This window comes from Pseudopipra pipra, chromosome 3 (assembly GCF_036250125.1).
Source record: "Pseudopipra pipra isolate bDixPip1 chromosome 3, bDixPip1.hap1, whole genome shotgun sequence".
Lineage (NCBI taxonomy): Eukaryota > Metazoa > Chordata > Aves > Passeriformes > Pipridae > Pseudopipra > Pseudopipra pipra.
This window is the reverse complement of record NC_087551.1, coordinates 56,888,459-56,912,957: the sequence shown is the minus strand read 5'-3', so window position 1 is coordinate 56,912,957 and position 24,499 is coordinate 56,888,459. Positions and strand designations below refer to the sequence as shown.

Here is a 24,499-nt window from a genome sequence, read left to right as displayed (position 1 = left end):
GATCCCAAACAGTATGACAAAGTAGCAGTTTTCTGTTGGATGCAGAAAGGGGGTTTTGACCCCTACCTTAGGAATTGCCATGAGTTTGGAAGTTTCTTTTCAGTTGTTTTTAGTTATTTTATGGGAATCTAGAAAAGATCTTCTCCTCTTCCCTGTAGTTCTGTGGAAAACAAAACCTCTTTTAGAACACTGAGCAGAAAAGACCAATGGAAGGTAAAGCTGAAAGCTGGTGGGTGTTTAGGCCACAGTGCTGATCGGTCATTTCCTCTTACAAAAATTCACCTTTGGTTGTCGCACTACTCCTTGGATATGGCTGACCATGTTAATCATTTTACTATTTTACTTTGTAATTACAGATTCCTTTCAGCTCATTTATTAAAATATCTGTATGTCCAAGTAGGCCATCTTTTATGCAATGTCAAAACAAATAGATAGAATTAATTATGAGTCTTTAAATATATGTATGTGAATTGCCATAGGTTTTGAAACATGAAACTGCAACACTTTAAAATTATATTGCTGAATGAGATGACTCATCATGCCTGGGAAAAAAAAGATCCTGTGATTTTATTGTATTTTCCTGTCATTAAGAAAATATTATACTTCAAGCAGATGAAGGGTTGCAAAATTTGCAGACTCATTATTACTGGATAGTGGTAGCAAAGAGAAGTGCATTACATTTGCCTTCAGATATGTGAGTGTGTTTTAGCACCCACATTTTTGTTTCTTTAAAAAAAAAAGGTATCCATTTAGAGGACAAAGCAGAGCTCTGGTTTGCAGAAGACAAGCCTGGACACACCAGTGTCTTCAATCCACTGCTTCCATGTCTGCGTCCCCTCTTTGCTCAGCGAACTGACCTTGGACAGATCTATCTGCTGGGTCATCCTCACATTCTGTAGCTTTTGGTGCACATTCCATGGGTACTGACATATTCCCAAGGGGAGGGGGCATGTTTTGTGTGGGTGTTGGCATGTTTTCGGGGCTTGCTGGCATGCTTTCAATGGGTTTTGGCATATTCCCAGTGGATACTGGCACACTCTTGGGAGGTATTGGCACACTTTCTGTGGGCATTGGCACCCTTCCTGGAAGTGCGGGCATGCTTTTGGTGGGCTTTGGCATGTTCCCAGTGGGTGTTGTCATACTTTCAGTGGGTGCTGGCATGTGTTCAGTGGATATTGGTGTGCTTGCGCTGGGCTCCTCACAGTGTTTCCCAGACTCTGACTGTGGGGTGAGAGGAGTGGGGAGTTCTGGCTCCGGGGCAGCATTACACGTTTGAGTGTCACAGGTCTCTGGATTGCTGCTGTTGCTTGGGAGGGACTCCTCTGCCTTGTGGGACACACTGAAACCTTCAGCCAGCTCCTTCAGCATTCTCTTGTCACTTGCATGCAGCTCAGTGCTCGCCTGCTCAGAGGGGGAAGGGCTTGTATCAGCATCTTCTTCTTCTTCTTCTTCTTCTTCTTCTTCTAAGATGCCATTTCCATTCACCTCTTCTGGGTATTGTGCTTGCTTTATTTTCTTGTACAATTCATTCCTCTCTTCCTGCAGAGCACGGCAAAGGTTCTCTAGTCTCTGGATTTTCAACACAAAGCACTCATATTCCTTGGACCTCATGGCTTTCTGTAGTCAAAGACATCAGACAAGGGTTCATTAGTAGAACTGGCAATTAGGAAACAATTTGAGACCTAAGCAGCCTTCACAGGATGCTGCCAGGTGGCTGGCTTTCACCAACTGCTCTACAATAACTATGGTCTCTTGGATCAAAGATTCAAGAGGAAATTCATCCCTGTTACTACAATGTATTAGCATTCTCCACACATATTCAGATCAATTTCACTCAAAAATATTTGCAGGAATACCTGTTGATGATCTGTAGAGGTGGAAAAACGTACTGGATGTCTATACAGATAAGCATCCAAAAGTCTACCTGGACTTTTGGTTGGTGTGGGTGTGAATTTTGGAGGAAAACAAGCTGCATTCTACTTTTTGTTTGTTTTGCTTCTGGGTCCTGTGAGAGCAGCCTGAATTGGAACATTTTCTGCTTTTACACCCAGTGAGGAAACAAGAGATACATAAACCCATAAAAATAGAAACAGCAATAGCACAGAGCTACAAAGCTAACCAGAAAGACCTGGTCCAAGTTCAGCATATGTTTGGGGTGAAACTTCAGGCAGTCTCTTATCTTATTTGAATGAGTTCCAATGTGCTTATGAACTTCCTTTGCAATGCCCCTGGGACAACATGTTTAAAACCATGGTGAGACTCAGTACTTGCTTTGTACTCTTGGAGTTTGCCTAAACAGGAAGTTAATGAAAGGTGTGAATTTAAAGTTCATTATCTAGAACACATTAATTATCTGGATGGATGCTCTTATGCAGAAGGAAAGTAGTATGAAGTCAACTAATGCCAGTTGGCCTTTCTGGGAGAGCATTAACAATTACCCATTTTTAGAGCACTTAAAATTCACAGTTATATAATTCAGTTTCTCATGGATGTAGTGAATGTCTGCACAATCTAAAAGCCCTAGCAGCTGGGATTGTCTTTTTCTCAAAAGACATCTAATTATCAAGGTAGCTTTAAAAAAAGACCCTTAGATTCAAAAATAAAATTTTCACTGACTTTTGGCAGTGTCAGGTTATCTTATCTCCTAGTTAAAGCTTTATGTGGGGAAAAAGACGCATCTTAAGACCAGAAAGACTACTCACCTCTTCAATCATGTCCAGTAATGCTCTGTTACAGTTCTCAAACCTGGATTTCCATGTAGCAGTATCCTTTTCCAACTTCTTCATTTTCTTTGTCATCTATAGAAGCAGGAAGAAAAGCTGAATCACAACAGAAATTTCATGCTGCAGATGAAAATAGGGCAGCCCTTTTATTCGAGTCTTTGGCTGTACTCGTAACTCTGCTACCAGCAGCTGTAGTGTCCGTGCTAGGTAATAATTTATGTTAAGGGATGGATTTCATTTTAAGTAGCTGCCATATAACTTTCAGCCTCTAGTCTGTAGTCCTAAAATAGGACCAATTGATTATAGCTATCTTCCAGCATACAAACTATCACAAAAACAAAAGGCAAAGAAATGGAGGAATCATTCTGTTTGTCTCTTTACCAGACCACAGTGTTAGATTGCTAGGAAGGTAAAGAAGGGCTGGCATCTTCTGAACCATCAATGCCAAGGACATTCCCCCTGGATTAGTCACCTCTATACTACCTCCAAAACACACCACTAGCTAAATAGCCCCATTTTCCCCTTTGGTTTTCTGACTGAACTCTCTGTGAAGAATCATTAGAGACTGCTTGGATCAGGGCATGAGGATTTTGAGCCCTGGTGGCAGAGTGTTTATTATGAAAGCAGGTATAGCATGTTGGTGTGTTTCACTACAGGAATTCATAACCCCAGCTACAAGGAAACAATCTGCTTGGGCTGTTTCCACACAGTGAAAAGGTGTTGGTGGGCTTCAGCTCTGCCTAGGCACTCCAGTGGAAAGATGTGTAGCCTATGTCAAGCTCTCTGTACCAGTGTCAGTCACCCAGAAGCTTCTGAGCACTCCTGGGGACATGGTCTGACAAACATGGCTCCAGACTCCCCCTCTGGTATCTCTTAGGGATCTGTACCCAACTACCATATTAGATTTTAGGTAAAGTGTTTATTCTTACAGGAAATCTTGGTTTTAGCTGAAAGGGAAAATGAAATGTTCAGCTTGCAGAGCTGAAATCTAAGCTGCTGTCAGTTGTGGCTGAGTGTGTCCCAAATCTTATTTGAATGTTGATGAGATTTTTCTTCAAAATGTGAAGAAATAGTCCCATCTCAGGTACAATTATTACAGTGAGAAATATAAAGGGAAAGTATCAATTACAAATTTCAGGCATGAGTTACTACTCACTTTTTCCATCTCTTGTTTGAATGTGGCAAACACTTCATTGCTTTTGGTCAATGTTTTCTGAAATTCTTCAAACCTTTCAGAATAGAGAGTGATCTGCATTAACAGAAAAAAAAATATTAATTTCAGAATCTCCAGGACAGTGAACTTCTACTTTGGTAGAAGATAATAAAATAAATTTTGCATTTGGACATGGAAATTAGCTTCTGTTTGGAGAATACGAAGCACAAACATCAGGAAACAGAAACTCTACACATCTTTTTAAGGCTGCAAACTATTGTGATTCCATTATTGCAGAAAGGTACACTGAGTAAGAATAGAAAGACCCAGGCAGGTGATTTTTAAAAGACCTGGGAACTGTGGATGCCCTATTCTCCTGAATGTTCCAGCTATAGTGTTTCTACACAGGGTATCCAGAAGCAAAATAATTCCCTAGATATAGAGACTTCTGAAACATTTCCCTTGGTTTGATCCCCGACCCATCTCCATGGACACGAACTAAGCTGAGCTGGTCCAACCACTGATTCTGTGCAGGACCATGCAACAGGATTCACTCAAGGTGAGAGCCACCGTGATAATGAGCTGTGCCTAAGCTCTAAGTCTTACTTCACCACGCAGACATCACCAAACCCCTGCTTTAACCCAAGGGCATAAGCCCTGATGGACCTTAGCAGAGGAGCTCAGTACCACTTGGCTGCCCAGCTGTTCACCTGCCTTGTGGATTACTCCCCCAGCCGGGCTAGGAGCTGAGTGCTACCCTGGCTATGCTGCTTCTGATGTCCAAGTGAGCTGGGGGAGAGGCATCCCCACATCAGGCTGCAACCACAGTTTCCCCTCTTCCATCATTCTGCCTGGTGGCTCAGATTGTGGCCTGGAGCTGCAAAGGCAGTGCTCGATGTGCTTCACTGGACTCCCCTGTTGAAGAGGAGTGTCGTTGCTCACCCCACCACTAAGCAAAGCCCACCCTTCACTTTCACAGCACTGTGATTCTGCACTCTATTACTTCAAGATGCATCCCTGTACCATGGCTTGAGCAAGCTGAGGGTACCTTGTCAGCTCTGTTTTGTAGCCTGCATGTGGACTGCAGCTGTGGGCAAGGCCAGCAAAAGCAGAAGTGATCTCCAGCTGGCCTTTTCTGCCAGTTTCACTTCAGGAAGCAGAGCAGAAGAAAGGTCTGTTGCAATGTGCCAGCATTTCCGACTACTAGGGCTCCATGTTGTACTGTCAGTGTATACCTGGCAGCCATGTGAAAATTCACCAGTAGCTGTATTTTGTCAGTAATACCTATTTTTTATATCTAAAATCATTAGGGAGTTCTAAAGATCTGAAGTTAGTTTTTCTGTATGATTTTCTCATTTTTCATGTTTTCTGGTGTGGGATTTTTTTGGGGATTTTTGTGTTTGTTTCTTTGGTTTTTTGTCCTCTGGAAAGGAAGACCATCTCCAACTTATTCACTCCCTTCTAGTGCCAAAGCATCCCCAACATTGTTTAGGTGATCAGACATTTCATCTGTCCAGCCTGACAGCTCTTAGAAAAAGTGATTGGCATAACATGTGGTGGCTGAGGCAGGGTAGGTGCTTGGCAATGGGAGGTTCAAGAACAGCCTGCAGTATTCTCACGTCTGAGTGGAGGCTGGCTGCCCTCTCCACACTGGCAGGGAGCTGGCTAAATGATTAGCTAGGAGCTTTCTTTTTGTGTGGTGCCAGTCAACTCATCCCCTCCCCTGATACTACTGTGCAATTACTGAGGAAAAGAAGATTTAGAAAACATTGCTAGTGATGGAGCATGTTTAATTCTGATTTTGAAATCAGGTATGGTTATATTATGTATTATACTCATTTAAGCTAGTTGTTATGATGCCCCTTGTCACAGCCATAAATGCACTGTACTGTGGATGTGTTCCAGCTAAGTTTAACCTAGGTAGTTATGGCCCCAGTGGCTGTGAACACAGCACTGGTTGCAGCCCTTCCCCACCAAGGTGAGTGAAGACATGGGAGGTTAATCTGTACAGAGTTCTCTGTGGTGCCAATATCAGAGCTAGCTGACATGAAGCTCGTGTGTATTTATAGAAAGCTGTATCCAGAGTTGTGACCTAGGCACAAACAAAAACTCAGAGGGATTTGTTTCAGCAGCCCAAGTGCCACAGCCTAAGTGGGACACTGATATCAAGTAAGACATTTGGAATAGACGTCATAGCTCTAAGAGGAAATGCCTGAGCATCTCAAAGCCAGGCGAGGGAGCAGGGGTGGAAGTCAGCGAACTGAGGCTCTTAGCCCAGACCCATTGCCTTAAAAAAAGCTCACCTCAATTCTGTCATTGCTTTTCTCTTACAATTTTTGTTTAATTAAATTAAAAACCTTTCATGTTTGAACAGGGCAAGCTCTGACCTCAGCTGGGGCCCTAGGCAGCACCATAGCACCAAGAGCAGTTTCTGCAGCTTAAAATTGAGTAATGAATGAATGTTTTCACGGTGGCTGGGAACAGGCTGTGAGAGCTGTCCCTACCTAGGAGCACAAGCTTGTGCTCCTAGGTCAGGGAGACAAGGACCCCCCTGCTGCTGCCCACTGCCCATCCAGTGCCCTGACTGTGTGGGGAAGGAGAGCAGAGGTAGAGCTGCTGCCAGTGCAAGGCCTTGGAGAGTGGGGCACCTCAGCACTGCAATACTGAGAGGGTGCTTCTTACAAGGACACCCCTTTGGCCTTGTTATGTTCTTCTTGGTTGCCGTAGCCTAGTGGTTGCACTATGCTGGCAACCAAAAATTAAAGATCTCAGCTGTCATCTATCTTATTTTGTTTCAATGCATGAAGCTAAAATAATCTGCCTAAGCATCATACCTGGGGAGAGCGTGCAGCATCCTGGGAAGCACCACCACAGTTTGGGTGTAACCCTCAGCTGGTGCCAGATTCCTGTCACCATTCGGAGTGCCAGAATTGGCCATCTCAGGCACACTATGTGACCCAGAGACAGGCTGGCATGAAGATGATGTCTGCAGTTCCTTACAGCTCAAGGAAGCAGTGTGTGCTCATCACCTCCTCTAAAATGGAGTGGTATTTCTGTGAGGGTTATATTATGGCTTCTCCCTATCTCACTGACTAATGTCTTATAATTTCCATGCAGCTGTTCCTCTGCTAATCATAGAATCATAGGACGACTTGGGTTGGAAGGTACCTTAAAGACCATCCCTGGTGTGGGCAGGGACATGTTTCACTAGACCAGGTTGCTCAAAGTCCCATCCAACCTGGCCTGGAACACTTCCAGGGATGGGACATAACATCTATTTATTGTTTTGTGTTGTTTGCTTCAAGGAGCTCTTTATGCTCTTTCTGTTTGGCACTTGCACAAGACCTTGCATGATGGCATCTGGTCCATGAGGGAGGCCTTTCAGTGTTACCATTCTAGAAATAATAAAAGTAACAAAAATAATACTAATAGTGTTATTATTCCCAGTAATTTCAAAGGGAGGTTGATGTGTGACAGAGCCCTCACACTCGAGCCATATACAACTGTATGTTTCATTTCAGCAAATGAATCACTTAAGTTTCTCTACACAAAACTGAAAGGGGCACATGTATTTTCAATGCCTTTGCAGACTTGTTTGACTGGATTTTTTCTAAAAACAATTTTACTGTTTCAAATGTATGCTTAATAAATTCTAGTTTTTATCAATACCTTCACTTTCATTAAACTGGCTACAGAGGTCTGCCTGCATAAAAAAACCTTTTTTTCTGGTTGAACATAAAAGTTTAATTAAAACCACCCTGAGAAAATTGGGAGCAGGTTTGCAGTTGGGACAGACTCAGCTGGAGGCATTTGAGGTTTGATTGCAGAACCTGTCAAACTCGTGTCAGCAGGAATTTATATGATGTTCTTCCGTGTGCTACTGGCTTATCTTAACCCTTGAAAAAACAGTTGAAGAACCAAACCCCTCTTATCACATTTCCATGTTATCAGTTTAACACTAGCATTTCTTGGCTGCTCAACAGGTAGCAATTAGACCATCTGCAAGGTCAAAGCTGGAACAACTTACCAGTATAATTAACAGTGAGCAAGGGCTAGGAGAGGGTTTCCTAATGAGTGAGGAGATTGGCAGCTGCAAGAGGGGCTGAAAGACTGACACCACCCCTCTCAAGCTTCTGCTAATCTTTCTCACAGATTTATCAAAGAAGATAAATCTACATGACTCTTTCTCTAAGTGTAGGAAAATCTACCAATACTCTCTTTATGATGTGAAAGTCCAGGATATCATCCAGTGTTCTCACTCCTTGATTCATGGTCTCACTCGACTATTCAGTGTTGATTATTGCATTGCTCCCAAAGTGTAGTATATACTGCCTATTTCTTGGTTTTACTACCTTTCACTCCAGCCTGACTCCTGGTGTAATTTTGGCAAGTAATTTTATTTTATTGAAAGTTTCAAATTACAATTAAAACTAGCGACCCCTTTGCATGAACTCTTAGTAGACAGAATTCCTGCCAAAGTTAATGAAAACACTGCCTTCACACTCTAGTTCAGAAAAGCACATGAGCACATCAGCTTCAGTTTGGTAAATGTTTCATGATATGCATGTACTCCAGTGCTTTGCTGGATTATAAACCTGCCTGAAGGGTAGTTATGGTGTATAATCAAGCCAAGGCACATACATTGTTTTGTGGTTGAATATTGTAAACACTCATAAATCAGAGAACTATAGAGTGATTAGGGTCGGAAGGGACCTTAAAAGATCATTTAGTCCAACCCTCCTGCCTTGGGAAGGGACACTTTCCACTAGACCAGGTTGCTTCAAGCCCCATCCAGCCTGACCTTCAACACTTCTAGGGATGGGATATCCACAAATTCTCTGGGCAACCTGTTCAGGTGTCTCACCACTCTCACAGTAAAGAATTTTTTCCTCATATATAATATAAATCTCTCCTCTTTCAGTTTAAAACTGTTACCCCTTGTCCTATCACCACATGCTCTGGTAAAAAATCTCTCTCTACCTTTATAAACCTCTTTTAAATATCTAAAGGTTGCAAAAAGGTCTCCCCAGGGCCTTTTCTTCTACAGACTAAGCAACCACATGACACAGTATGATCCACAGTTGTGGGCATTACCTTACAGCTGGCTTGAAAATGACCTGTTTCCTTTGCAATAGTTTATGGGTTGTAGAACGAGGGTAGAAGGAATACACAGAAAGTAGTTTAGATACTTTACCTGGAATGGGCCTCATGGGTTAAAAACTGGGAAACAAAGGCACACCATGCAATAATCTCTCCTACGTCACCTGTGCCTGCAGGACAGTCTCTTGCTCCTTTAGCATTTTGGCCTGGAGCTTCCATTCTGCAGCTTGGTTCAGGAGCTGTGTTTTGGGCAGCAGAGAGAAAAATTGTTAGGTCTCTAGTTTATCAGTTGGAAATCCTCATTCTCCAGCTACTCATATATCTACCTCTGCTGCTGTAATAAGGAGTGATCTAACTTTCAGGTGAATGTAGTTAGAGGAGTTAGGCAAGACAGGGTATTTAGTGTTAACTTGAGACATGGGATGGGCCATTTGGTTACCAAAAGAACATTTGAATTGCAGTTCAAAAACTGCTTTGAATTAAGTGTGCAGTACAGTGGGCTATAAAAATTGTGGTATTTAACCATATCTTCACCAGACTTCTAGAGAATGGTTGTGATGCTTTTTGGCACATTCATTTCAGCACAGCTCCAGCCAAATTCCTGCCCTCCAATGAATGGCAAACTCCCTTTTGCATTAATGATCAGGACGTAGCATGGTCACAGTCAGACATGCCTCAAAAAATCTGCAAGTTTTCAGAAAGGGAATGCATAGTAAAGGCCATATATTTGCTGCTGTCTATTATCTGTGGGCTCTATTTGCATTGACAAGTGGAGAATCCCAGTTCAGCATGACAAACATCTCACTTAGGTCAAGGAGGCAGCCCAGGAAGAGCTTGACTGCAGTTTCATTCCTGGCTGCTCCTGGGAAGATGTAACTCCCTACTCCCAGGCATTTGGCAAAATTACATTCTGATATGAAGGCTTCAGATAGACCAGATGGAGGGTTGGTCGAGGCTGAATGAATTGTAAGAATGAGGTGTACAGACACCTTTTCTGGCTGCAGTTCTGAGTCAGGACTTCCAAAGTGCAGAGTAATATTTTAGCAATTGGTTTAATCTGAAAGCAGGAAACATTTAGCGAAGTGTGGAGGAAACATACCGGCCGCCTACCAAACATTTATAAAGTGTTTTACCAGTCGGGCCAAATGTGTTTTAGAAAAAGAATGCTAATGATAACTTGAGCAGTGAGACATAAAGAAGTTAGTTACCATAAGATTTTGTTCTGTTTGACTAAATTGTGCTTAAATTGTACTGTAAATTGGATTTAAAATAACACAGTTGGGCTCTAAAATTATATTGAAAATCAAAAGGACTTTGTATATCAGTGGACCCTACTCTTATACTGGAAATGAAAGGTGAATAGAACCACATGCAGGAAATGTGTTTGATTCCCAGTAAAAACCTTTATTCTAACCATTCTATTGGAAATAACACATGTAAACTATATATACCACCTGGCGAGAGAGCTGAGGATGCACCCTAAAATGCTGACTGCCTCCATCTATTTGTGGCAAAAAGATTATAAGCTCTAGAAAAATATTTCTTCCATCAATTTGGCCTTTGATATAGACTCACAGAATTGTTGCCATCTACAACTTCCTAGACAAGAATGTTTTACAGCTAAAGTATGTACTGTGTGAAGAAATGCCACATTCTATTTGTTTTCTACCTGCCTCTCAATATTTATTTTGAGAATTTAATTGGATGTTTGGTTCAGTGGAAATAAATCAAATTCATGAATTTAGATCTTATTGGCTAACATTTCAAATAGGTTGTGTCATAGTCAGTAAAAAGAGATGGTATGGGTGGGCCTGGGTTAAATGAGTTTCAGTCCATGCATTTATTCTCTTGGAAGAGGGTAGGTTTCACACACATAAAAAGAATGATTTTTTTAAAAGTTGCATGAGATCTGGATATTTGTATTTCACCTTTCTTTGATATCTACTTGTTTATGTTTTTTTTAGGAATTATAGGGTATCAGGTTTGAATGATTTAATGAAAACCTTTTTGAAAACCTTCAGAGCTACGCAGTCCCTAGGCCAGTCATTTCTTCGAAGAACTGGGCTTTTATCTGTATTGCTTTAATCTCAGCCAGGGTTACCTTCATACCCAGTGTGACTGGAATAATGAAAAGGTCCCACATCTTGTGCCATGTCTTCTGCCACAGCACAACAGATGGACAGAGAAGGCAAAGGAAGGTTGCTTCTTTTGCCTGTTAATGAAATTCTTCTCTCTTACTGACCCACATAGCTTCTGCAGCCAGTAAAAATCCAAGAGTTAATAAACTATTCTGTAATGGAAGCAAGCCACAGAGAGCCTTGCTCAAATTAGTATGTGTTCATATGCAGCCCGAGGTCATCTGCAAACACGAAGCTGGGAGAAAATGAATCAGAACTGATACATTTATTAATAGGCTGTGAAGTGGTAACAAGGAGGCTGAAGTATAAAAAAATGAATAAATATTGCATGTTGTGTTTACAAAGCAGCACTTGAGTGAAGCGTGGTGATGTTACACTCTATTATTAGAGCTATGATAGCTGCTGGAGACCCAGACAGTCACATCATGCCCAGGACTAAAAGGACCAGTTCCCATTTAATGGCATGCATCTAGGGACTGGCTTAGAGAAAATTAAGCTTCCCTTTTTGCTGTCAGACTCTGTAAATTCCAATTATGAAGAAATCTAATCAATGCCTTGCGGTCATATACTTGAAAGCCATAGATGCTTTAAACTGTGATTAATTGCACATCAAAGTTTGTATTACAAGTGCTAAAAATGTATGGTAGGGAGAAGAAATCCAGGTAGTGCTGACCAGTTACAGGATGATAATAAAATTGCATCCTTAGGTCAAGTTGGCCCTTTGTGGAGGCCACACACTATGAACCATTGCTGCTTATATAGGGAATTGCATTCTTGGATGCATGTGTAAAGTGAATTGTGCAAGCAGTGAGAGGACCTGCCTGTTGAGATGTACAGAGACTACAGGAGGGGGCATCTCTCCTCATCTGACTTAAAGAAGCTAAGGGGCAAAGGGGCAAAGATTCCTACATGGAAGAACTGCCTAGGAAGATATTAAAGTGAGCCATCAAAGAGTAATCAAATAGATAAAAGAATACAATAATTTTAATTTAAGAACATTTGCAAAAACCTGCAGCAAAAGTCATGAACAGGGATATAGAAAATACTATGGAGAGAAAGGTTCTGAAAGCCATTCTAACTTTGCACATTACTGAGCTGGAGAGAGTTACAGTGAAATGAGAGAACTCCATCAAAACCACCTTGATTTCATACATACATATACGTTACTCCCACAGACACTAGCACAATAGCTTGGTGGGTGGGACTAAGAGCATATCAATAGGATTGAGGTGGGAGCCAAGTGTAGGCCAGCTTTCTGTGTGCTGGGCTACCTGTGATGAGTCGTGACATGCTTAATCATGCCTTGACTCATTGCATGGCTTTTGGCCTGCCACTTAAGTTCTTCAGCTAAATCTAACTTGCTCTGAGGTGTTGTTAGCCATATATCACCAGCCTGCCTCAAAGACAGAGTTTTTAAGCATTAATTTGGACAGTGTGAAAAACATTCTTTGTACACTGCACATACCATTATACACCCACTGCTTAAAGGTTTTACAGCTTGTTTTTGAACGTGTTATTTCAGAGGTGCTAATCATACATACAGCAAAGCCAGAAAGAAAATCTTCCACTCTCAATTGTAGACAGTGATGACTTTTGCTACTTAAAAGGAAATGAAAATACCAAAATTGTGCATACCAGTTCTGGATAATCTACACAAAGTAGTTTTGACTAGAAACACAGCCAGTCCTAGGCAACAAGCATCCCCAAAACTCATATTCTGTGAGACACAGCAAGAAAGATCATTGATACAAGTCTGTGTATGTCAGTTTTCCACAGAGATAATGCCTGGTCTTTTACATCTTCTGTTTTGAGGGTTTTTTTCCCAGTATCTTAAATCTGGTAGTCAGTAGCAAAACTCCCAGTGACAGCAGTAAAGTAAGTTCCATATTTGCTTTACCATTGGAAGTGATTTCTTGGACATGTTTCTTGGGGTTTAAATCTGCCAAGAATCAATGGTCACAAAGGGAATTTTGGGGTTTGGCTTTACGTACGTTTCACAGTGAAAAGGAATAACTCAGCTGGACCAATCAAAATGTCATGCAGTGACATGCAGATTTGCACACAGAGAAGTCCCAGCCCCTCTTCACCCGCCCTCTTTAGCAGCTAGTAAAGCTGAGCAAGAGTATGTGTTCCATCCACAAAATCAGTGCAAAGAAAGAGGATAAATGCTCCTATGGGCAATTTTTGGTAAGAAGTGTTTGCTGTGTTTTGCTTGTGCTCTAACCCCAGGAATCAGAGCCCTACATTTTTGTCCATATTTTAAGATACTTATTAGCCATGCTTGTGCTACTGCATCTGTTTCCAGATATGGGGAGGGGATAACTGTTCTCTCTTTAGAGCTCTCTCATGCTGCTCCTGAGTTAGCTGGAGGACTGGTGAAAACTAAAGCTTTCTTCCAGCTGATGAGAACCTGTCACTCCCCCTGAGTAGTCTCAGCTGTTGCCTCTGCTGAGAAGAGGTACTATGTGTCAGCGTTGAACTCCAATCCTTTGTAGATGTGAGGGTTGCTGTGAAAATACCAGACAGTCTGACAAAATTAATTTTGGTCTGATTGAGTCATAAAATATGTGAGACTACAGATGGAGGAGTGTTGTCTTCCGATCCCAGCTGTGCCTGCGGGTGACATCCCTCCTGGATCTACTCTTCCCTATCCCCCTGATAAAGAGGTCCCCTCCTCCAGATAGGGAGGAAGAGCAGACAAGGCTGCTAAGCAGACCCAGACCCTTTCTGCCTGAAAGGTGGGCTGGCAGACCAATGTAGGGAGGGGAACTGAGAAGGGAAGGCTCTATCACAGCAAGCAGCTCCTGTGGACTCCTCCACAGGAGGATGCCTGGGGAGGATGCAGGAGGATGCCTGGGGAGGCTCCAAACCTGGGAGGATAGCAGCCTTCAGCCATGTTCTTGTTCTCCTCTCTGATTGTTTAGATGTGTGCATTTATCTTGTGGGGAGATGGCGTATCAAATACCAGAGACATTTGAAAACTGATGGCATCACCCACCCAACATCTCAATGAATCAACTGCATAGTAACAGTGAGTTAGCTAGCGCAGCCTGTACTCTAAGCTACCGCTCTGCAGTTTGCTTCTAAAACTGTAAATGCCAATGGAAGCAGCCTTCGAGAGGCTGTTCCTTTGCATTAAGCATTGATGGTAGCTATAAAAACTTCTCTGCTACTGTATCCTAGATTGGACCTGAAGAACCAATATATTAGTGAAATAGCATGCAGGGCTTGTTTTGGCTTAAAGTTAGATAAAAGACAGACAGATTAGAACGACAGGTACATATTCCTTCTCTTTCTGATGTCGCTCCTCAGCTTCTTTCATCATTTCCCGAGACTGTTCCAACTTGGCATCTACCAGTTTCTGCTGAAGTTCTCTGTGCTGAAATATTTTATCAAGGTGCTGTAAGAAAATAAATTCTGCTGAATGCGTAGGTTTAATTATCTACATAGACCTTCATGCTTATGCATGTACAGCTATTAACCAGAAATCTTGTAAGACAAAAATATTGCAAAACAAGAAGACACCCAATCTATTGCAATTACTAAAAAATCACAGCTCTAATAAGAACAAACTGTGACAGATTTTGCATGAGAAGGGAAACCAGTTTACATTATCAATTTTAACCTATTGTAGGGGGAAAAAAAAGCCTTAGCATCTTTGCCAGTTTTATGGTCTACATATGAAGTCATCACTATAATCCAATATGACTGAAGATCAAATAATTGCTCATTGATAATAAATATGCTAGGGACACACTTTTTTTTAGCTGTTCAATGGCCTATGGATCCAAGTCACTATGTGAACAAATGTGTAAATCACACCTACAGAACTTGGAAACAGGTGCACAGCCCATGCCATCCTCTATGTAAATACAATCCCCTTTGCTCTGGCCACACCTGCACAATGTGGGCATGGAGGGCCTGGGATCTGGAGATCAGACAGATGAACCAGAGGCCTCCTCTAGACTGTAAAATGTCTAGCTCCATGGTGACCTTCAGGAGATAACTGTTGCTGATAGCCCTCTTCACTCTTAATTCATTTAGGTAAAATTCATTGGAGCAAATATTCTGTGTCCCTCTGGTTTACATTTTCTTCTCATAGAAACCACAAGACAGGAATGTACACTTCCTTCATTCAGTATATGACTTCATACATGATTCAACAGATTTGGAAATGCAGGTATTGTATCAGCCATTCCAGATTGTAAAGACAGATTATTTATGTTTTATTCAGTATGTTGTCTGATTGGACTGAGGCTCACAGTAAATGTATTTAAAAACAGTAAAAAGACCCATCGTGATATTTGTTAACATTTGCCATAAAATAAAACAAAAAGGCAGTTGGGATTTTAATGGAGGATGGGGATTTTTGCGTCAAAATTTTCTGACCAATTCCAATGTTTACAGAAAGAATAATTTCCCATCTGTCTATTATCTGCTAAATCTTATGGTGAGCACTGTGTTTGCAAAAAAAAAAAAAAAAAAGAAAATAATCTATTCAACTTCAGAGGGCCTCCTTTATCTGTTGTCTTAATTTTCTGCTTTGGGGAAGGGTTAAATCACTTACATCAAAGTGTATCTGGAGGGAACAAAGTATATTTGGTGTCACCAGCAGAACAGGCTGTTCAGAAAAATGGGAGCTGGGATGTGCTCAGTGGGAGCTCAGCAGGAAGGAGGAAAGGGATGCTGGGAGATGTCCCCAGGGATTTGGGGGAGCTATGAGGAGCCTTGGGCAGTTTAGCAGACAGCTGGCACACCTTGCTGCTTGTGTGAGTTGGCACCTCTCGGCACAGCAGCAAGTCTGCCATGGGTGCCATGGGCAGGGTGCTGTCCCATACAACTCCATGGCTGCAGAGCGTGGCAGGCTTGCTGCAGGCATAGTCCCACTCAGAGGGCAAAGTATGGTGAGGACTGTCCTTATTACCTCTGTGAGACACCTGAACGATAGCCGGCAAGGCAGATAGGCTGCTGGCAATGCCTTCTGCTTTCCCTGGGTTTGCTGCCTGTCTCCTCCAGTACCCACGGCATTGCTCTCACCTCTTCCCGCAGCTCGTACTGGTCAATGATGCTCTTCAGCTTCTCTGCCAGCTCCGTGTTCTCTTGGCACAGCTTCATGTTCCTCTCACTTTGCTGCTCGATCTGAGCCTGGATTTCACTCAGTGTGCCCTGGAAGTGATTAGTTATTTCTTTCCTCTTCTCATCTTCCTCTCGTGCCCGCTGAATTGTTTCCTCCTGTTGTTAAATGGGAAGGAACACAGTAAGTTAGAGGCATAATAAGCAGTTCCAGAAAGATACTGTTTCAGAGTAGCATAAGCCCTCCCTTTGAAGGATTTTACATGTTTGCATTCCTCTTTGGAGATTTTCTTGCTTTCATCTGCTCCGGCATTAGGCGTGATTCTAAATTTACAGAGCAAATTACACAGTGGCCTTGAAAAAATTAGGGAACAAAGAATTTGCATTTATAAAGATGGATGTAGAGCAGAGCTCCAGATCAAAGCAAGCCTGAAAGAGAGGACATGTGTGCATATCTTGATTCATGATACTGCAGCACAGCTTTTGCTTTGGAAGAAGATGTTTAGTGAAGCAGTCCAAAGCTCTTTTATCGAAATTCTCTTTGACCGAATTAGAATATGACCCTTTAAAATACCTCCTGTTAACTAGGACTCTTCATATCAAATGTATGGCCTTTGGGATTTTAGTTTTAAGAGAAATTCATCAATTGCTGAAGAATCCATTCCAATTCCTCAAGTTTTCTCCCCTACTTTTTAACCAACATAAACATTTGCACTAATTTATTAGTGAGTGGAATCAAGGAAAGCTTGTGTGCAGTTTCTTACAGAATCAAAGCAGACATTCAGAATTATTTTTTTTACCTATTATTGAAATTCTGTTTTAGATTTGTTTATATAAAAGACAATGCAGAAAGAATCTGGATTCATTGCTTTGGATCCAGAAATATGGACTATTTTTAGTCATTACTTTTGCTTCCAGGACAGCTTGTCCCTCTGTGGAATGTAACCCTGATACAGAGTGGCTAGGACCATATCTGCTGTAGTTACAAATCATGCCAGGACCATCTTAAGAACTCACTCCATAGCATGCAAATGGCATACTCTAGTAAGGTTTCAACTAGCATAGTCATTTACATAAAAATCTCTGATGACACTGCATATGGATATTTTCTATAAATATATTTGAATAAAGCCTTAGCTAACTCTAATAGGGTATAATTTGTATCATGAATGCGCACAGAAATCACCATGAAGCCCTGCTGTGCTCTGCAGTTTACACAAGAACACATGTGTATGCTCACAAAGAGAGTAAAAGAAAACATGAAACCAGAAGAACTCTCCCTTTTAAGAGAAAGAAAGAATGTCAGGTGGAGCTGGGCAAGTGACTTGGAGATTGGGTTCTGGTTCAGTACCTGGATTGGAAATTGGACACATGGAAAATTTGCAGCAAGATGAAAGAGAAGCTCTCCAATTATTTTTTTTTTTCACTTGGTGAGAATGATTTTGAAACATTTTGCTTGACCAGCAGTTGAGCTGTGTTCTGTTTCTAGTCACTTTTTGTTTAAATTTTTCTAGTAAAAGAATGCTTTTCCAAAGTAGAGTTATCCCATGACTCACAGAGTTAAATCACCCACTGTGAAACTCCCCACCCTGGGGGAGGTACTGAACCTAAGCATATATAATCTTGGGGTTTTGGAACTTCTGGTACCACTTGTTAGTTCCAGAGGAGGACCAGAAGTCCACTAGGACTGCAACTGCCACTCTCGACAAGACTGTGATCATTACTTCAACAGGACTGTGACCATCATCTGGACCAACAGGTTTCCTTTCCTTTTACTTTGCCCCCAGGGGGACCACGTGGTGCTCAGCACAGGGGTAACAAACCCCATTCTATTCTTGTCCCAGGGTGCTGGGTTATACATCTGTCCTTGGGGGTTAAAACCAGTTTTCTCTGTATCACTGTATTTATTGTAATCTTTTTAATAAATTGTAACTCTGACTTGTAATCTCTCTTGAGTTGGATTCATTTCTCCTACCGGTTTACTTCTAAACCAGCACAACCTCTAATACACTGTTTAAAAAACTCTTCATGCCTCTTAGTTCTTCATTATAGAAGTGCAGCCCTGAGCAGGGAAAAGAGTGACCAGGTGCTTTCACTTCTGGAAGTCAAAGTGAGAAATTGAAGTTGCATGTCTGGAGTCCTATTTCTATGGTTTCAAAACATCCTTCCTCAAAAAATTTATTGTTTCAGTAGACCAAATACTGTTATAACACATCACTGCTGTGATTTAAAGCTCTGTGGAGTAATAAATCCAGCTGAATATATAAAAAAAGGTGGATTGTGCATCTGTCACACCAAATGGCTCTGTTACAAGGTGAAATGAGACATCCTGAGAGTAACAATCATGCAAATGTACACAAACCAACCCTCTGTGCATGTGTTCCTCAGAGGATCTTGTTTCCTGCTCTTCTGAGGTAAAATAATTATGCAATACAGAGCACAGAGACAATATATAGATTCATTGTTAAGACACTGAGCCAGCAAGAATTTGGTTGCAAGAAACAGTATTTCTCTGGATCTTTTCTGATTCAGAGAAAAATATATTTGAGGAAGATATTTGCTTGGGGAGGGGCCCTGGTGTGTGTGCCAGAGAGCTCCTCAGAGTCCCTCATTTGTTAAATCCTTGAGATCTCAGTCACAGATTAAGGCTCAGTGTGGGTGAGAAGAGCTGGCTGAGCTGAAGGACAACTGTGTGGCTACAGCACTGCACAGACTGACAGGCATTGCCTCTTCCCTGTGCCCAAGACCAAAAGCCTCTGTGCTCAGTGCTTTGTCATGAGTAGAGCTCGCTGCGTCGCTGCAAGTGCCCAGCTAACAGTAGGCCGGTGCCTGGTCCCTAAGGTAATACAGTTTTAATCTCACAGGCTTCTAAGTGCTACCAATAATACTATGAGAATAGTGATAGGACTTTGGAGGTGTCTGCTTTAAACCTGAGCCTTTACTAGCCTATGGCTGAGGCTGTGTCTGCACTGGAGCCAAGGAGAGGGCTGGATGCCCACGGTGCCAGCATCAAAGCTCTATATCCCTGCCAGCTCTGCTTCAGGGCTGTGGGGCCAGCTCCCCTTCACCCATCTCACCTGGGCAGGCACAGTCTGGCAAACCTCAAATCATCATTATCACCTAGGTTTTATTATCGCAAGGCTACAGCCTTTGTAGCCTTTGCTTGTACCAATCCCTGGCACCTGAGAAAATGCATGTTTTTCGAATACTTCCTTAGTGTTTCCCATTTCAAGACAACACAGTGTAAAGTAAAATCCTGAAGATTTCCCCCAAATGGGAGTCTTGAAGACTGATTACTGTTTTGTGTTACTGCTGTTGTAGCTGAAGTAGCTGCGTGGAGTCTAGAGCTTCTGGCTGACTTGGTTTTAGGGAGCGGAGCAGAGGGTGTTTGGGGTAGTGAATTCTCAGCATCATCATGGTTAATTCCTAACATGCATACAATGCTTGGTCTTGTCAGATGCTTCACTTTCTACTTATTCTTTTAGTTGCTTTTAATTAAGTGTTCAATTTTAGTTAGAAAAATAAAGCATTGTAAATTATTTTTAGATTTCCAGTTGTGGAAAGCTGAAGTCCAGCCATAAACTATTGTTCTTTTTTCTCTGCCTTTTCTTAATCTTCACAATCCATGTCAACCTTTCAAAGACATATTCTTGCATCCTACTGTAATATTGCTTTTGCTCAGGTGTTTTGCTGCTAAAAATGTAAGAATGAATTGAATAAAACCTTGTAAAATCAAGACAAGGATATTTTGCAGTTTGGGATTTAGCACTGGAATGTGAGATAATTTGAAAATAGAAGAGTGTGATTGTCTCTGGAATTGTCCTCATGCCTCTCTGGGCCAGCTCAAGAAGACTGTTGGTCTGCTGAAGTCCTATCAGCCAAGAGGATATAAGAGTGGAATTCTTTTTTTCAATTAACCATTTTCTTCATTCCTGGGCACCACAGTCTGAGCCAGTTTGAAGCTAAGCCCACAGTCAAAGCTGTTGACTTTTGTGACATTTGTATGAAAGTCATTGCTTAATGCCTGGTGGCAGGAAGGACAGGGGACCTGAGATGTTCATGTCACTGCAAGATACTAAGTAGCTACCAAACTGTCAGATAATTGACAGAACATGAACTCCATGCAGAGAAATTAATTGCTCTTTTTCATAGGAGACCTACTCTCTACTGCAGTGGGAATACATTTTGCTATTTCATGAACCTTTATTCTGCTTTTCTTGGAGGGAGAATTAAATGCCTGTGTAACTGCAAGGAAATAATCAGAATACCTAGGCTGTATACAAGTCAGAATTTGAGGCTGGTATCCAATACTAACCAGAAATTTTTCTTCTCTGATCTGCCCTGTGGATTTTCAATACAGCTCCACATTGCATATTCATCACCACTTGGCTGCATGGATCTCCAGTTAATGGGAATTCCACACACCAGCTGAGTGAAGATGACACTTATATGATGTGATGTGCATACAATATACCACATGTTAAGTCAGAGATGGCTCGTGATCTGGGCAGGCCAGGTTTCTCCTTTGTTATTGAAATGGCACAATCTTCTACAGATTTTATTTTTCATGATTTGGAACATAATCAGAGGTGCTAATCCCAAGCACTAAAAAATTATGAATCAGCTTCTCTGTCCTGCCAAAAACAAAATAAAAACATTTAAGTATGAGATTTTAAAAATAACATTTGACGGATTTTCCTCTTTCGGACCCTCTCAGTACAGTCTTAAGTGAAAGAAAATTGCACTCAGTTAAATAAACAGAACATGAGTTTCTGGAGAGTCACAGATCTCTAGGAGCTAGAGCTTAAAGGCAAATATTCCAAGAACTATGCTAAAATTCTCAGAGATGAAACTGGATAAAGATAATGAATGCCTTTGTTTATTAATTTAATTCACGTATATTTTGAAAGTCTATTTTGTCTTACTGTCTTATTTAACTTTGTTTTTTCTAAACTGAAAGCACAGGAACCAGAGGAAAGATGGTATATTGGCTTTCTTAAAAGGTCTCCAAATTCTTTGAAAGAAGTGGCCAGAATCTGAACACTTCTTCCTACTACCAGATCAACTCAGGTACCTTTCCTGACTCATCTGGCATAAGCACAGAATAAAAATCAGAACTGAGTCTGAAATTGATAGGTTTATTTAGAGGACCTAGTCACAAGGCAAAACAGTCCAACAAGTGGAAAGGTGCTGGAAAGAGACTTTCCTAAATGTAAAGCTGAAATGTGTGATGAAATATTTATATACAAAGGGGAGGGGGAAATCATACTCTCTAGTAACGAGATTAATAAGCATAAAGTAGCTGGGAAATTGTGTGAGAAATTCAACCAAATTTGTTCCAAAGATGTTTTCCAAATATAATTAGTTTTTCTTTATACCCCAGTCTCCACCAACTTGTTCCCCTAATATTATTTGTTTAGTAATCTCAGTTAAGGCTATGCAAAGCACTGAACTCTGTACTCTTAATTCACTTTAGAACTGGCTTGTATTTCTGTCGAAAGATTTTGCCGACAGACAGTCTGGTAAATCAGCGTAAATCAGTATTGAAGTACAGTTCAGATCTGGTACAAATTGTACAAATTACAGGCATATATTTAATTTTCACTACCAGTTCTGTGCTACTATAACTGGGCACAGAGATTTGCTTCTAGTTTCCCCATCTGTTAAACTGCTTCTATCCTTCTACTAGTGCACAGTTTAAATATATGTGTGACCATTGCCCTCTCCCAGATGTATTCTTACCAGTGTACAACGAAAGTTAGAGCTACACCCTGAAGGCCCACTCCTGAGCTGGTGGAAATGAATGAAAATCCATTACAGTTAATAGGGGTTATATCAGGTGGAATTCTTGCTGCTGACAATTCATATATGTAATTCTATACATAACTATATCCCCATAAAGAAGGGGTTTGAATAGATGAAAGCAGAGGCTTTTTGTATAATAATATAACCACCATCACTAACATGTCCTCAGAAAAAAAAGGACAATCACAACAGTAACATACTTCGTGAACCTACAATTTTTCACGAAGCATAAACATATTATAAATTTCACATTTAAATGGTGTGATGCACCAAGCAATAGGCAGACATATGGATCCCAGCCTTTTGATACTCCAGAAAATTTCCTCTTTGAACTGATTCTCGTAATCCAAATTACTTTCACAATGTTGGCATTCTTCCTGTCTTATGTTTGATGTCTTGAGGCAAATGTCCTGATTGACTGACCTTCACAAATCACTTGAAAAACCCAAGTACTCAAATTACGTGAAAATACCCACCAGCATTCTGTGAGTCCACTGGAGCAAAGCTGGTGTCCCTGTTATTCTGTCCATGCACATGCATTTTCGTCTGCAGTCTCAGGGACCTGGTCTGTTAGCACCACTGCTTTTCTCTGTGCTGAGCTCCCTGATCATGCAAGGAGGGCTTACAACTAGTGTGGGCAAACACAATATCCAAAGGTGCTTGGATATTTCCAAATGAGAAATAAAGAGGTCTTGGTGTAAATGGACCTCAAGACATATAATTACATGATATATAATTAAAACATATAATTATATATTTTATATTTTTATATATATTATATACTACATATATTGTACAGTATATAGTATATATATTGTACTTATTATAAATACAATTATAACATATAATTCTATATTGCAAGTACAGAAGCAAACGTCTCTTTGACCTGGTACTAGAGCAAGATGGGAAGGCATCAGCATCTTCTTGCCCTCCACTGCTCAATACCTTGCTAAGGCCACCACCCACCTTGAGGTTTTTGTTGTGTCTCTGGAGCTCCCGGCACAGGCTCTCCAGCTTGCTGCGGGCAAGGATGGCTCGGCTGTGCTCACTCTGCAGCTGGTCCTTCTCCTTGGTGATCTGAGCCTGCCTCTTCTGTAGGTACTTCAGCTTTTTCTGCTCAGCACGGTGTTCTTCGAGCTGGGCAGGAAACAGGGATTAAAATGAAAAAAAGACAGGCAAAAAAGAAAAGAAAATGAGCTTTTTTGGTTTAGAGAGTGTTCACACTTTCTTAACCTCTTAGGAAATGTTTTGTATTCATCAGTGCTAATGGGAGAGGCGAGAGGGAGCTGGAGAGAGTCCCAAGACTGCTCACTGCAACAGTCCCAAGTCTGCTGTAGTGTGGGTGGGTGAACATAATTTTTAACATTCTTGTCACACCATTTCAGCCCTTCCTTCTTTGGTTTGAATTTTTTTGAAGGAATCTGTGAGGTTTTTATTTTTGTTTTGGCTTTAGGAACTAGAACAGTCAGTAGTGTTTTATGCAGTGAGATTTCTCCAGATCATGAGATAACACAGTAGTTGCTCATTCTTTTTTACAGTTTCCTGAAATAAAAGTGGCTTCCCAAATACCCAGGAACCTTCTGGAAAAAATAGCAAGACAAGTGCTGGAAACCAAGAATGCTGTCTGTATGGGAGCCTTGTTGCTGATGGAGGAGAATTCTCTTCAGGGAAGAGCTTCCCAAAATGTCATGCAGGCACCTACTCTTGCCAGGCTCCTCTTGTTCACAGGACCATGTGGCAGCATCTGTCACTTGTGTTTCTGGAGGTCCTGCCATCAACAGGGGTAGTTTGTGGGAAGTGAAAACTCTTTTAGGCTCTTTATCTCCATATAGTTACTGAAGGAAATGTGGACAGTCCCTGATGTTCATTTGAGAACCTCCTGTTCCTGTGGGTGCATGGCTCCTGCCTTCCCTAGAGGACTGGTGGGGAGGAGAGTGTATTTGGAGGGGAGAATGAGGGGCAGCAACAGAATTGCTAATATCGGTCCCTGCACAGTCTGGTCATTTCTTTTGACACATGCCTATTAGAGTCTGCTTGGAAAAAATTTCCTGTACTGTAAATTAACAGTCAAGTCAAAGAAGCATTTTCCCTCTGAAGCTTTTAATGATTTCACCTCCCATTCCAACACACAAGAGCCCTCCCCACTGTATCACAGGAGTGCATACATTGTGAGATATTTCTGAAGTCTAGATGTTTTCTTGTTGAAAAATATTAGCACATGATCTGCAACATGCAAACCTTAATAATAACAGTTGCTATTAAGACTATATTATCTAATAATATGGTACCACTAATATTAATTATTAACCCTAGTATGACTGGGAAAGTCTGTGAGCACCGGGGAATGATGTGCAGCTCAAACAAGACAGTCAACAAGCATCATATTTTTACACTTTCTCTGCCCGAGGATCTGTTTTCTGCAGTTGTTCTTTAATTTATGCTTCCAGTAGAGACCTCTGCGTATTATTAATCAAATCGCACTTTTTGTGTACCACAAAACAATGCAG

The 24,499-nt window shown here is 41.3% G+C and overlaps 1 protein-coding gene across 3 annotated transcripts in view; it reads right to left on the bottom strand.

The window, feature by feature from the left end:
* Positions 1-734: 734 nt before the first annotated feature.
* TXLNB (taxilin beta) overlaps positions 735-24,499 on the bottom strand; it is a 33,576-nt gene continuing 9,811 nt past the window's right edge. For 2 of the 3 annotated variants that reach the window (XM_064649317.1, XM_064649318.1), the window contains exons 4-10: positions 22,959-23,129; positions 16,152-16,346; positions 14,395-14,514; positions 9,141-9,215; positions 3,880-3,972; positions 2,703-2,798; positions 735-1,617 (exon numbers count right to left, since the gene is read on the bottom strand). In XM_064649317.1, the coding sequence (XP_064505387.1) occupies positions 808-1,617; positions 2,703-2,798; positions 3,880-3,972; positions 9,141-9,215; positions 14,395-14,514; positions 16,152-16,346; positions 22,959-23,129 (1,560 nt within the window). In that variant the 3' untranslated portion in view covers positions 735-807. The remainder of the gene's footprint in view (positions 1,618-2,702; positions 2,799-3,879; positions 3,973-9,140; positions 9,216-14,394; positions 14,515-16,151; positions 16,347-22,958; positions 23,130-24,499) is intronic. The other variant, XM_064649319.1, reaches the window with a different exon arrangement.